The sequence below is a fragment of the Sphaeramia orbicularis genome, chromosome 12 (genome assembly GCF_902148855.1).
Source record: "Sphaeramia orbicularis chromosome 12, fSphaOr1.1, whole genome shotgun sequence".
Classification (NCBI taxonomy): domain Eukaryota; kingdom Metazoa; phylum Chordata; class Actinopteri; order Kurtiformes; family Apogonidae; genus Sphaeramia; species Sphaeramia orbicularis.
In genome coordinates, this window is record NC_043968.1 from 55,002,585 (window position 1) to 55,016,800 (window position 14,216).

At 35.3% G+C, this 14,216-nt stretch overlaps 1 protein-coding gene across 2 annotated transcripts in view; it reads right to left on the reverse strand.

The window, feature by feature from the left end:
• Positions 1-3,249: 3,249 nt before the first annotated feature.
• The window catches only part of lrrtm4l1 (leucine rich repeat transmembrane neuronal 4 like 1), a 179,817-nt gene continuing 168,850 nt past the window's right edge, over positions 3,250-14,216 (reverse strand). The window contains exon 3 of one of the 2 annotated variants that reach the window (XR_003936887.1): positions 3,250-3,344. Coding sequence is in view for 1 of the 2 variants with exons in the window: in XM_030150053.1 (XP_030005913.1) it covers positions 3,279-3,344 (66 nt within the window). In the remaining variant the exon portion in view is untranslated. The remainder of the gene's footprint in view (positions 3,345-14,216) is intronic. The other variant, XM_030150053.1, reaches the window with a different exon arrangement.

Genomic DNA, 14,216 nt, shown 5'->3' on the forward strand with positions numbered 1-14,216 from the left:
GTAGGAGAAATTTCCCATAATTCCGTTCGAATCGTTGGCAAGATGGAGGTAAACACAGCCAAAAAGTGCAGCAGTGTGATGACAGAAACACACAAATGTACGTATTTTCTTTGTAAACAACTTAATCATTTGATCGACTGTTTAATGCCATTTCAATGTGTTATACAGGGTGGGGAAGCAAAATTTACAATGAACATTTAGTTGTTTTTTCTCAGCAGGTACTACGTCAATTGTTTTGAAACCAAACATATATTGATGTCATAATCATACCTAACACTATTATCCATACCTTTTCAGAAACTTTTGCCCATATGAGTAATCAGGAAAGCAAACGTCAAAGAGTGTGTGATTTGCTGAATGCACTCGTCACACCAAAGGAGATTTCAAAAATAGTTGGAGTGTCCATAAAGACTGTTTATAATGGAAAGAAGAGAATGACTATGAGCAAAACTATTACGAGAAAGTCTGGAAGTGGAGGAAACAACAAAAAACGTACCAAAGCTTTTATTAAAGCTCTCAAATCCAAAATCCTAAAGGATCCAACCAAATCCATGAGAAAAATGGCAATTGAACTTGAGGTAGACAACAAGACCGTTAGAAATGCAGTAAAATATGATTTGAAGATTTAAATTCTGATGACTTTCAATAAACTAATTGGTCATACACTGTCTTTCAATCCCTGCCTCAAAATATTGTAAATTTTGCTTCCCCACCCTGTAGATCACATTTCTGCGGTTTATAGTTGATAGATGCAAAAAGATGACCAAAGCCCATGGAACAGAGGTGGTTACGGCTGCTGACGGTGTGGTGAATACTTTTGGAAATAAAGTTTTTGCATCTGTTTATAGTGGCATCAATGTCTGCTGATGACGTAACAGGTCGCGAAGGGTTGTTCCATTTCGTAGGGGAATGTTTCAACCCCTACCCCTTGCAGCTCCGTTTCAAGGGGTAGTGCCAAGTGCAAGGGCCAAGGGGGAGGGGTAAGGGGTGAATTGGGGTTGGGCCTTACTGTATATCTCTGTTTGGATGAGAAGGGGATTGGACTTTTGATAGATGTTTGGAAGAAGCCAGGATGACGTTTGTAAAAGATATGAAGAGGCTCGAGCTCAAAATGACAAGGGACACTGAAGAAGAGGAAGACGACGTGAGCGGGTGAGCCATGTAGTAACGGGGAAAGAGGAGTTTGTGAAAATACCGCAGGGAACGCCGGGCAGATGGGCCATCTGGACCTCTGAGCTGACAGCTTGACATGTTCTGACTGCAGCGAACGTGGAGCACATTCGCTAAGCAAGGCCCCCTCTTGAGAGAGGCAACACATTACACAAGAAACGTAATTAGAGGGCTGGTGGGGCCTGCAGTGAGTGTCACCGTGAACAGAACGGTCGAACAGAGATCAATGTTCTGCTCTCTAAATTAATGAGGCTAATGTTGATGTGACAGCCTCGTCAACTCAAATCTGCGGGGAATAGGACAGATTTCATGGGGTGTGAATGTAGATGTGGAACAGAGCTTATTAATTTACAGCGAACCGCCAAGAGGAACAAGGAAACCAGGCAAAAAAGAAAAAAAAAAAAAAGCACAAAAAGTGATTGATGAATGTTTAATTTGACCAATTCATATTGCTCACCAATATTTTCATTATAAAACATACTGTTGAAAGTGAACAAAGAATACAGCTGCTTACTAAATACCAACAAATTCAGGGGGAAAGCAGAAATTTACATTAGAAAATTACCATTTTCCGGTGTAGAAAGAGTTGGGAGGGGCGGGTAAAACAAACAATTCACAACTTAATGCGTCGCAAATATAATTAAGAACTCATAACAGATGAAACACAAGCACACACAGATCTGCAGTCTCAAAACAGGGAGGTGGGCGGATTATTTCAAGGAGGGTGAAGCATGGATTTAACCAAAGTTATCAAATGTAAGCAGTGCTTGAAGTTGCTCAGACAGGGCTCTTCTCAATGAAAAATATCTTTGCAGGATCACTTGTTCACAAAGACGTATACACATTACACACATGAAAAAAATACAAAAAAACAAATTAAGCTGACTTGATACCAGAGCACTGCTAGACATGAGAGAAGTTGAGGCTAGTTTTGATTTTTCTTTTAACAGAGTAAATCCTGGATCAGTTACAGTGTGTATAGGGCGAGCCAAAAGCCAAAAAAGGACCCATTTGGCTCTTTGGTATTTGGTGTTGAAAATGGCAGAAACACATACCCTTAATGTACAACATTAACAACATTATAATTTCAGAAAATTACATTTGATCCCCTTTTAGGAACTGGATATTTTTTCCCATCTTTTGCTTCTGAATGCCCTCCTGTTCTCCGAATCAAACTAGATAGTCAAGGCTTGATTGCAATTAGAAACAACTTACAAAAGAATCTGAAAAAGAGGCAAACAGACAAATAATAATAAAAAAAAAAGAAGCACAAAAAAAAATCTTCACCGAAAGTCGGTTCCGAGAGGATAGTTTCTGTCTTCAGGCAAATTTTCACAGGCAGGCTTCATGTAATTTTCCAGTCGACGGAGCTGATTCCTCTTCATTGACAGATATGCACAAAACCTTAACTCGCTCCTTAAATCTTTCCACTCCGCTGAGGCACATTTACACCATGCTAGCCTTTTTGATTAGTCTTCCATTAAAAAAAAAAAAAAAACTCAAAGATGATAAGGTGATGCTTCATATGGAATCGAAATATGCAAACCCACTTTAAATTATACACAGCTTTGTTTGCGGAGCGGTCAGAGCTACTTCATTAAACATTCATTGCTCAGTTAACACTGTTTAAAGCCTCTTGAATTCGTACAGTCTTCTGCCTGTATAATGTTGTTGTCCTCATGGAGACAATAAGCTATTAGCGTCCGTGAGCTCCAGTTTTGGATATAATTATTATTATTCATAAGTGTTCATGAGTCTTCTCTCCAAGGCTCTGCTGTTCACCATAGGACTACGATCCCACAGCTGCGTCAGGATTTATGAAGTGATAAAGCAGGATGAAATCACGGCAAAGCTGATGATCGAAGACCACAGGCCAAAAAAAAAAGACATTATAAAACCTTCCAATGCAAAAGACAGTATAGTCTCGTATTTATCTTGGTCCGTAGTTGGTTGCCCCGTCCCCCATCCCCCCCTCCCCCCCGACGTGGTTTAGATGTATTCTTGAAGGTGAAATGTGGATCCTGATGGTTTTTCTGCATATGTCGCTCTATCCTGGGTTCCTGTCTCGTCACCATCCATTGCAGTTCCTTTTTTTTTTCCCTTTTAAGCTAATGGATAGTAGGCATGTCTCCCAGCCAGGCACCAGGTAGGGGGCGTGGACACGTGTACTCGTTCTGCAACGGAAGAAAGAAAAAGACAATAAAGTTAAAAGACCATTTAACAGCTGGTCTGTGCCAGTTACAGAGGTGGTGGTTACAATGTAAAGTTAATTACAGTGCCCAGTGATTTGATAACAGAACAATGGGGCTGTGACAGTGCCAGCAAAGCAAATTAGGGTAAGCAATTAAGCAGATGATGAAATCCCATGTGCTTCGAGAGTTTAGGAGGCTGAGGTGGAGTGACTTCTCTAATGTCTGAGATTAGACAAAGCCCAGTGTGCAGAACTCTTACAAGTGTTCATTTAGTAAATGTTAATTAAAACTGAAATAATTAAAAACTTCAATTGAATCTGCCCACCTAAACACTGTATGTCATGCATTGTTTTGTAACTATTGATATTGCAATTAGGGATCTTATGAAGCACAGATTTGCATACGAATAACAGATTTAGTGCCAAAAGCCAGTGTCGGTACATATTAAGAGCTGGTGCTTTTTAAACTATTTTCCTGGTTTTAGTTTTTCTGATTACAATAGAGTGTGAAAACATTTCTGGCATTCATTTGAGAACTGATTTGAAATGGTAATATTGGAGGGCTTTAAAGTAACTGTCTTTAATAGGAGTTCATTTCCATATTTAAACATGGACCACAGAGACTGACTGAAAGAGATGGAGCTTTCATTAGTGGAGTGAGAGGTAAATATTTTGCATTCACAGTGAAAAGTCCCAAAAGCAGCGTTTCATTGGACTAGCTTTAGCGTTAGTATGTTCACAATGACATGCTTTATGACACCAGATGATTACGCAGCGTCACAGTACAGGTCATATGTGTTTCTGTCCATGGTTGTAGTGGTTTTGGTCCTAGATCTTATATTGATGATGGAGAGTCAGGCTGCTGTGTGATTGTTCTGCATCACATCCTAAAGATTCTCCTTGTGGTTTAGGTCCATTTGGATGTTCAGAGACCCCCAACACTGTCACCGTCCACACCACTGATTCCCCAGAAGAAAAAAAAAAAACATGTAGGCATTCTTTTTTAAGTGTAGTTATTGCAAAAAAAAAGGTCACTTTTACTTCAATTTTCTCTTTTTTGATGGAATCACCTTCAACTTTATGCTTTCGTGAGACACTTCTTAATGAATGTGCGAACACTGATTGATTTACCGGTAAAACCCATTGAACAGGGTTGTGGACACTAGTTTTTATCTTCAGTTCATCATAACTTTCTGAAAAACTCACTTTTTTCATCAATTATTTCTGTTTTGCTATGAAAACTTTTGAATCAGTAAAGAATCAGTAAATTAAATATAGATCGGCACCTGCTTTTCACACAAAAAATGTAAAATTCAGATGTTTATATGTATTATAATAAATGTTGGAAAATCACTTAGGAAAGGTTAAATGGACAGAATAATTAATTTCACAAAGATATTTAAAGTTCTAGAAATGAGAAGCTACTTGCTACATCAGGGTTAAACACCTAGTTGCAGCTTGAATATATTAATCACTGCCATAAATGTCCAATGGAAGGCTTTTAAGTATTGATAATAATACATTAAAATCCTATGTATTGAATGAATGCTGCTTTCACACAATACAGTTAACTAAAGGTGAAGCGAAGCATCATCCTGAATGCATATTTACACTTCCTATTGAGGCATAAGCTTTAAGTATATATGTAATCAAGCACCAGCCACTTTCACCTTCATCCTTGTTCCACAGTATCTACTGAGAGTAAATGCAGTGAAAACCTGTGAATGTACAGTTTATTCATAGAACATGTTGTGCATGTTTTTTGCCTTACAGATAATAATTTTCATAAATGATGCCAGAAAGTGAATAATGTGAAGAAAACAAATTTGTTTACATGTATGTATTTATCAGGGACAGTACACAAAAACATTAGACTCAAACTAAAGATGTTCTTTTCTGTGCTAGACTGTAACTCTCAAGGTAACTTCCATAGAAATATGGACATACAGGTGGGAAATTTACAGAATTCATTTAATAAATCAAGAATTTCTTTAAAACTCATGAAAAAAGATGACATTCACACTCAGCAGAAGTTTAAAATGCAACTTGTTTTTCTTAGAATACATTTATTCATTTTGATATTTATTAGTATACAATCATGTTGCATAGATTTTTACCACAGACTAAAGTATTACAGCCCAGGCTAATTTGTAATACCAGTTCATAGCTGCAAGTAATGCACAGTAATGCACAATAAATACACTTCTGTACTTTGATTTTTTTTTTTTTTTTTTACATTAATAAAGCCTTACATCCCTAGGGGTATTTTTGTGGTGACTTCAATTTTTTTTTTTTTTTTTTCTATACAGTTCACCTTGATTTATTGAATTATCACCAATTGTTGTTATGATATCCTATGCATTTTTCATATTTCAGTGAAAATCTGCTTTTTTCCTAATTTTAATTCATTGATCATGTAGATGTTCATAAAAGCTCAGAATAAATTCAAGGTTATTATATGTATCGGCTAAAATTTACTTAGGGGGTCAAATGAGTGGCCATTTATGTCAAAAAAAAAAGGTTGTAAGAAATGCATAGAACTGTGTTGAAATAATGCTAATACATTTGTGCACAGACTACTGATATTATTTGACAGTGGAAGCTCTATTTTCAGAAATATTGGATTGTGAATAGCACGTGTATGTGAAAACTTTTGCTGGTGGACGGATGTGACATTACCCATGATGATCTGGTCAGTGCCAGTAGTTTATTAGTAATAAACTTATATACTTACTGTTGCTAATTCTCCTCTTATTCATAAATGTTAGTATTGTGGATCTAAAACAATAACAGCTGACACAAAAACACAAAATGTGTCAGTGGACGGATGTGACATGGTTGTTACGGATCCCATCATACTGATGCTCGGCAGCCATGTCACCGTTTCCACAAATGATCCCTGTGCAAAAACTAGCATCGTAATTATTGATTGTATAGTTTATCATCATACTAAAGAGTAAATAACAATATAGAATTGTTATTTCTTTATAAAAATGCTTATTATTAGAAAAGTGTTGATTTAAAAAGTGACGTGTGACATTCTAAATGTATGTATTGGCGTAACATAAGCAGGATGGATCAGCACCATACTCCATATTGCAACCTGTAAAAATAAAACATGTGATATGTAGTATATAATCTAGTAAGAAAAATTGGGGAATCTAAAAGAATAGAATATTTCTTTTTCAGGTATGTTCAATTAAAATATAACTTGGCCATTTGTGACATGAAAATACAGCATTAACTGTGATGAAACTAGACATTTTTGAGCTGAAAACATAGTTCATATGACCATCAACATGTTGCAACAGAACTGAAATCCTGTAAATTTGCATAACTTGCATTTACCAACACAAAGTTCCTTTGGGGATTCACTTATATTGATTTCTTATGCACAAAGACATAAATAAGACCTCTAAGCAAATTTTAGCTGATATACGAAAAAAGAAAACTGAAGAAAAACTGACTTTTTCAGTCAGGTATACACACAAAATATACACAAAATAGATCTTTGAATTTTTCAGTTGAATATTCAAAAGAAAGTGTCAACACTGTCTGTTACTGTTAAATCCAAAAGGGGACACATCAAGATTCCATTTTATGCCAAACTTTGTACACTGGGAATATACCCTGAGGATTTTACCCATACTAAGAAACAAACTAAAGTGTTGGATTTGGGACTGTTGCATGCCAGGAGAGCTATTACCTTGAACAGGAAGAGCATGGAAGCTCCCTCTATATAACAAAAATAAAAGAACTATCAGAGTGCATTGGACTGGAAAGACTGACTTATATTACCAAAGGAAAACTGGAGGAATTTGGACAAAAATAAGAGCCACATACAGGGTGCAATTTGTCAAAAAAACAAAAAACAAAAAAAAAAAACAGAGGTGGATGTTTTTTTGTTTGTTTGTTTGTTTTTTGTCGGGCGGGGGGGGGGGGGGGGGGGTGTCAGCAGTTATGTACATGTGGGTGGGGTCCACAACTAACAGAACTAACGCTGGCGTGAAACGAAAGCAAAATTTCACATTCTTTCAACGTCCAACTCCCAGGTTCTCTTCCTCTATTAAACAGCAGATCTTACATGAAATTTTCACAACTTCTAACCTGTATCCACCAAACATTCCATGAATTCGTCACATTTAACCCCCCCCTTTATGGCACCCCAGTGCATGGGGACGTTCACGAATTCTGAGACTGCCGACAGTTCGGTTCAGGTGAACGTTAGTGCCACTAATGTAGGATATAGGTGGAAGAAAACTGTCACAACCTGCCTGTTATTACCATTGGTTGGTTGTCCCCCCGAGGATGAAATTCTTAGAGCAGAAGAAGGGATGTAAAGACCAGAGGGGGGGGGGTTGATTCCCCCCATCCCCTCCAACAAATCGCACCCTGGCCATATATGATCATTATAACATTATCTAGAAAGTAGGGGAAGGACATCCAAATTATTATTGTTTTATTGTTTATTGTTATTACTGTTGTGTTTTAATTTTATTTTTCCATATATGTTTATAAGAAAATATGTATGTGTGTGTTATATAAGCATGTATGTGTGTGTGTGTGTAATCATTTGTTCCTTGTGCCAGTATCAACATTTCCTGAAAATTTCGTTAAAATATGTCCATAACTTTTTGAGTTATCTTGCTAACAGACAAACAAACAAACAAACAGGTAATTAAAGCCATCCTCATTAAATTTGGTTAAAGAAGCCCAAATTCAGCCATACAAATGTATACAGAATGCCGGCTGAAGATATACATACAGTCGTGGAAAAAATTATTAGACCACCCTTGTTTTCTTCAATTTCTTGTTCATTTTAATGCCTGGTACAACTAAAGGTACATTTGTTTGGACAAATATAATGATAACAACAAAAATATCTCATAAGAGTTTCATTTAAGAGCTGATATTTATTCATTTTCCATGTTTTCTTGATAATAACCAAAATCACTTCAGTTCTTGCATCAGTAGCTATGGCATTGTACTGACAAAAACAGTGCTTTTAGGCATTCGGTGTTTTCTTTTCTGTCTGTTTTAGTCACATGATACACACAGGAGTTAGTACTTGATTGCATAACCATTGTTTTTGATGACTTTTGATGGTCTAATAATTTATTCCGTGACTGTAAGTGCATAATGGACCTGGTGAATTTCAGTTCAGTCAGAAGAAGAATAAAAATAGTTGGTTTCAGATGTAGAGCCTGTGACAAAGTGCAGGGAAATAAAATGTGCCTCCTCCGTGTTGTTATTTTATAACTTAATACAAGTGCAGATTACATCTCTCGGCCACTTGTGCATGAACACCGGTGTCTGAAACAGTGTGCATCTCAGATCTGAGTATCTGCTGTTCTGTTGTTTGGAAACGACTACGGAAAGACAGAAAAGGCGTTGGAGCCGTTCGGTGGTTGCACATAGAGGACAGTGCAGATGCTGTCAATGCCTCAAAGAAAACGGCAGGTAAAAGTAATGATCTCTACTTCGTATGTACAGCTGTGCACGGCAGGGCCATCTCTGCTCCTACTGGTCCACTGGTCACAGAGGCGTCGGAAGCCTTTGTGGAAACTTCAAATATTTTTGTCAAGTCGAGGTGTCGGTTGGAATCCACTATGTTGCGCTGCACAAGATACACAAGATGGTTATTTAGCAGCCACTGGCGACCAAGAGCATCTACTGATCTAAAATGTGTAACAACTTCTGAACCATTCAATCATCCGAAGATATTTAATGAAAGGGGATGTAATGGTTTAATTAGAATCTTTTGTTGCCTTTAATGAAGACAGTTTTAATTTAACCTATTTCTATATGTAATTAAAGTCTTTGTAACACTAAAGGGGGATGATTATCAAAAACACTGGCATCAGCTATCAGCCATATTGTCATTATATATATGTATATATATATATATATATATATATATATATATATATATATATATATATATATATATATATATATATATATATATATATCAGCTAAAATTTGCTTAGAGGTCTTATTTATGTCTTTGTGCATAAGAAATCAATATAAGTGAATCCCCAAAGCAACTTTGTGTTGGTAAATGCAACTTATGCAAATTTACAGGATTTCAGTTCTGTTCAACATGTTGATGGTCATATGGACTGTGTTTTCAGGTCAAAAATGTCCAATTTCATCACAATTAATGCTATATTTTCATGTCACAAATGGCCAAGTTATATTTTAACTGAATTTACCTGAAAAACAAATGTTCTATTCTTTTAGATTCCCCAGTTTTTCTTACAAGATTATATACAACATATCACGTTTTGTTTTTACAGGTTGCAATATGGAGTATGGTGCTGATCCATCCTGCTTATGTTACGCCAATACATACATTTAGAATGTCACACGTCACTTTTTAAATCAACTGTTTTCTAATAATAAGCATTTTTATAAAGAAATAACAATTCTGTATTGTTATTTACTCTTTAGTATGATGACAAACTATACAATAAATAATTCTGATCCTAGTTTTTGCACAGGGATCATTTGTGGAAACGGTGACATGGCTGCCGAGCATCAGTATGATGGGATCTGTAACAACCATGTCACATCCGTCCACTGCCACATTTTGTGTTTTTGTGTCAGCTGTTATTGTTTTAGATCCACAATACTAACATTTATGAATAAGAGGAGAATTAGCAATAGTAAGTATATAAGTTTATTACTAATAAAGTACTGGTACTGACCAGATCATCATGGGTAATGTCATGTCCGTCCACCAGCAAAAGTTTTCACATACACGTGCTATTCAAAATCCAATATTTCTGAAAATATAGCTTCCACTGTCAAATAATATCAGTAGTCTGTGCACAAATGTATTAGCATTATTTCAACACAGTTCTATGCACTTCTTACAACTTTTTTTTTTTTTTTTTTTCACAAAAATTGCCACTCATTTGACCCCTTAAGTACATTTTAGCCGATATATGTAATAACCTTGAATTTATTCTGAGCTCTTATTAACATCTACATGATCAATGAATTAAAAATAGGAAAAAAGCAGATTTTCACTGAAATATGAAAAATGCACAGGATATCATAACAACAATTGGAGATAATTCAATAAATCAAGGTGAACTGTATAGAGAAAAAAAAAAAAAAAAAAAAAATTGAAGTCACCACAAAAATACCCCTTGGGATGTAAGGCTTTATTAATGTAAAAAATAATAATAATATCAAAGTACAGAAGTGTATTTATTGTGCATTACTGTGCATTACTTGCAGCTATGAACTGGTATTACAAATTAGCCTGGGCTGTAATACTTTAGTCTGTGGTAAAAATCTATGCAACATGATTGTATACTAATAAATATCAAAATGAATAAATGTATTACAAGAAAAACAAGTTGCATTTTAAACTTCTGCTGAGTGTGAATGTCATGTTTTTTCATGAGTCTTAAAGAAATTCTTGATTTATTAAATTAATTCTGTAAATTCCCCACCGGTATGTCTATATTTCTATGGAAGTTACCTTGAGAGTTACAGTCTAGCACAGAAAAGAACATCTTCACAAAAACATTAGACTCAAGGTATACTGTCCCTGATAAATACATAAATGCAAACAAATGTGTTTTCTTCACATTATTAACTTTCTGGCATTATTTATGAAAATTATTATCTCTAAGGCAAAAAACATGCACAACATGTTCTATGAATAATTCGTACATTCCCAAGTTTTCACTGCTTTTACTCTCAGTAGATACTGTGGAACAAGGATCAAGGTGAAAGTGGCTGCTGCTTGATATTAGTATGTAAGTTTATTACTAATAAAGTACTGGTACTGACCAGATCATCATGGATAATGTCACGTCCGTCCACCAGCAAAAGTTTTGACATACACGTGCTATTCAAAATCCAATATTTCTGAAAATATAGCTTCCACTGTCAAATAATATCAGTAGTCTGTGCACAAATGTATTAGCATTATTTCAACACAGTTCTATGCATTTCTTCCAACTTTTTTTTTTTTTTTTTTTTTTGACAAAGATGGCCACTCATTTGACCCCCTAAGTAAATTTTAGCTGTTGGATGTTTCTTTAGCATGTCATGGAAGATAATGACATTCATCTGGGACAGAGCATTGTGGAGTCTGTCACAACATGGATTTTGAACTTTAAAGTGGATCTCAGAGTAAGAAATACACCATTATGTATAGTAAAGAATATCTGAATCTCAAGTGTTATCTATGAAAAGAAAAAAAATGAATCATTCAGTTATTTCTATACAAAAGTTGGCATCAAAATGTGAACCCCTTTATTTTTGCAACTGTGCACTACTACAGATACCCTTATAACCACTACCAGTTCTACTTAATGGTGTTTTTTAATGACAGGGTTTGTGATTTCCTGATACAGAGCAACAAACACTGATTATAAGGCTACAAAAGAGGCTGTTACTGTTTTATTGGGTGACTCAAACCTGATTCAATGCCCTGTTTGAACTCTGATTTTTGGTGGACCTGCCTCTCTCTGTTCTCATTCACCCAAACCACTGCTGAACAATGTCTATAAACTGATCATTAGAAATTATCTATTAAATATTAGAAGATACAACAGTTTGAGAGTCTTTTAACGTCTGGTTTGCTATTGTAAGATTAGCCTATTTATTTCTTCTTTTTTTATCTCCTATCTCTTCTTTTTTCTTTCATATTTTATTCTTATTCTAGGAAATGTTGTTGTACTTTTAGAATGTAAGCCCCTTTTATGTATTTGGCTGTAAATGTTCAGCCTGAGCAGACTTTCCTATATCTGTCATTGTTTAATGGTTTTCTTCCAGTGTATCAGTACTTTCCTAATCTACGTGATGTTTTATTATGTTGGTTGTTTGTCCAGGACAACAGATGGAAATTAGCTTCTCTGCTAAATCTGGTGCATGCATCTGGTTCTTTGCAACTAATGCCAATACACACTGTCCTCTAATTCAATAAATAAATAAATGCTTTTGTTTGTCTGTTAAATGCTACATGTCAGTCTCCATCCGGATACGACCACCATTAAAACAAGTGGTGCCAGGCACAACGAACACCGCCCCTCGCATGTATTGGAGCTTATTTTGGCATCGATCCAGCTGATGTCATCATGTCTATGCATATGCTGATGTCAGCATATTAATTGCCTCTATATATGTGAGAAGTTTGAAGTAAATTGAAACAAAATTGATGTTTTTTTTTTGTTTTTTTTTAATAAACATTTGAAATTTCGCCCATTATAAGTAAATGGTGAAAAAAAAGATTAAAAAAAAAAAAAAAAACTTGGAAAAAAAAAATTGGAACTTTGACCTACTTTTCCCAAAATGCAATCCCATCTATTCTGGGTCACTGGCAATCTATAAACCCAATTTGGTATGAATTCAACCAATAGTTTTGCTGCTACAGACATTTGAAATTTTGCCCATTATAAGTAAATGGGGGGGGGGGGGGGGGTTAAATTCCTTAAAAAATTTTACTTTGACCTAATTTTCCCAAAATGTAGTTAGTTCTGTTATTGGTCACTGGCAGTCTATAAGCCCAGTCTGGTATGAATTCAACCAATAGTTTTGCTGCTAGAGTCTTAAACAAATAAACAAACAAACTGAACCAAAAACAATATCCTCTTCAGGAGGCGGAGTTAAAAAGTCATTATGTAGATGAAAGTGTTCAAAAATGGACTCCTCTCCTAATGTGCAGGTCTAAAATGGACCTGACCCTCTCTACTGAAATGACTAAACATTCTGAAATGTTATGGGCGATACCTAGGATACATTTCTCCCAAATCATGCGTTTTACATAATTTCCTCATGAGTGAGAGAATGAGGATACATCTAAAATGTTCTTGTACGATCACCTAATCTGATACTGTGACCAACATAGAACACAAAAACATTGTGTACTTTCTCCATTAAGTGAATTAACCTTTAAAGACCTTTAAACATTCTCTGTTGACTAAAAGCATCTTCTGATCTAATATGTTTAATAACTTCTGACCCACTAATCCTATCAATAGAGGTAAATAATTCATGTAAGATGTCTTTTCATGGTCATCGGGTATGACCCATTTGGACATTCAAAGGCTCTGGAGCAAATGTGGAAACATTGTCATCTTCCATAAAACTGATTTAACAGTAAAACTCATTTAGTTTGACAAATGACAGTGGATGGAGATACTTGTTTTTTAGGTTCAGTTAATGATATGTTTTGCTGAAAAACTCACTTTGCTCTAGTTTTTGTCTGTTTTCTCTGTGTTTTACTCTGAGCTTTTAAATTAAATATGGAAAAATGCAGAAGATAACATTATAATAAATTAGAGAAATTACTTTAAGGAAAGGTTAAAAGGGGAGCTGAATTAATCAGAAGTCACCACAGAGTTCGACAGTAGTTTGAAGACAATGGTTGATGCTTGTTTTTATATTCAGTTAATGATATACTTTGCTGAAAAAGTAATTTCTGCTTCAGTTTTCTCTTTTTTGGTATAACCTTCAACTCTCATTTTTTTATGGATATCTACATAGTCAGGAAATTAAATATACGAAATTATACAGGAAAACACACACAAAAAAACCCAACTCTACAGTATGTCACACTAAGATAAACTTATCGACTGTCGTGGCCAAAAATCCTTCTGTTACCAATAACAGATTTAAGACGTAACAAGATGGAAATTAGGTTAAATATGTAGCACGATGTAACAAAAGACATGAACCGTATACAAAATGCAACAAGATGGAAAGGATGTAAAAGTGACGAAAAACAATTTGATAAATTCAAGTGTTTGTATAGGTTAGTATGGAGATTTATTTATTTATTTTGTTGCTTTGCATATTTAACCCATTCTCTCATTAATTCTCACAATTTCAC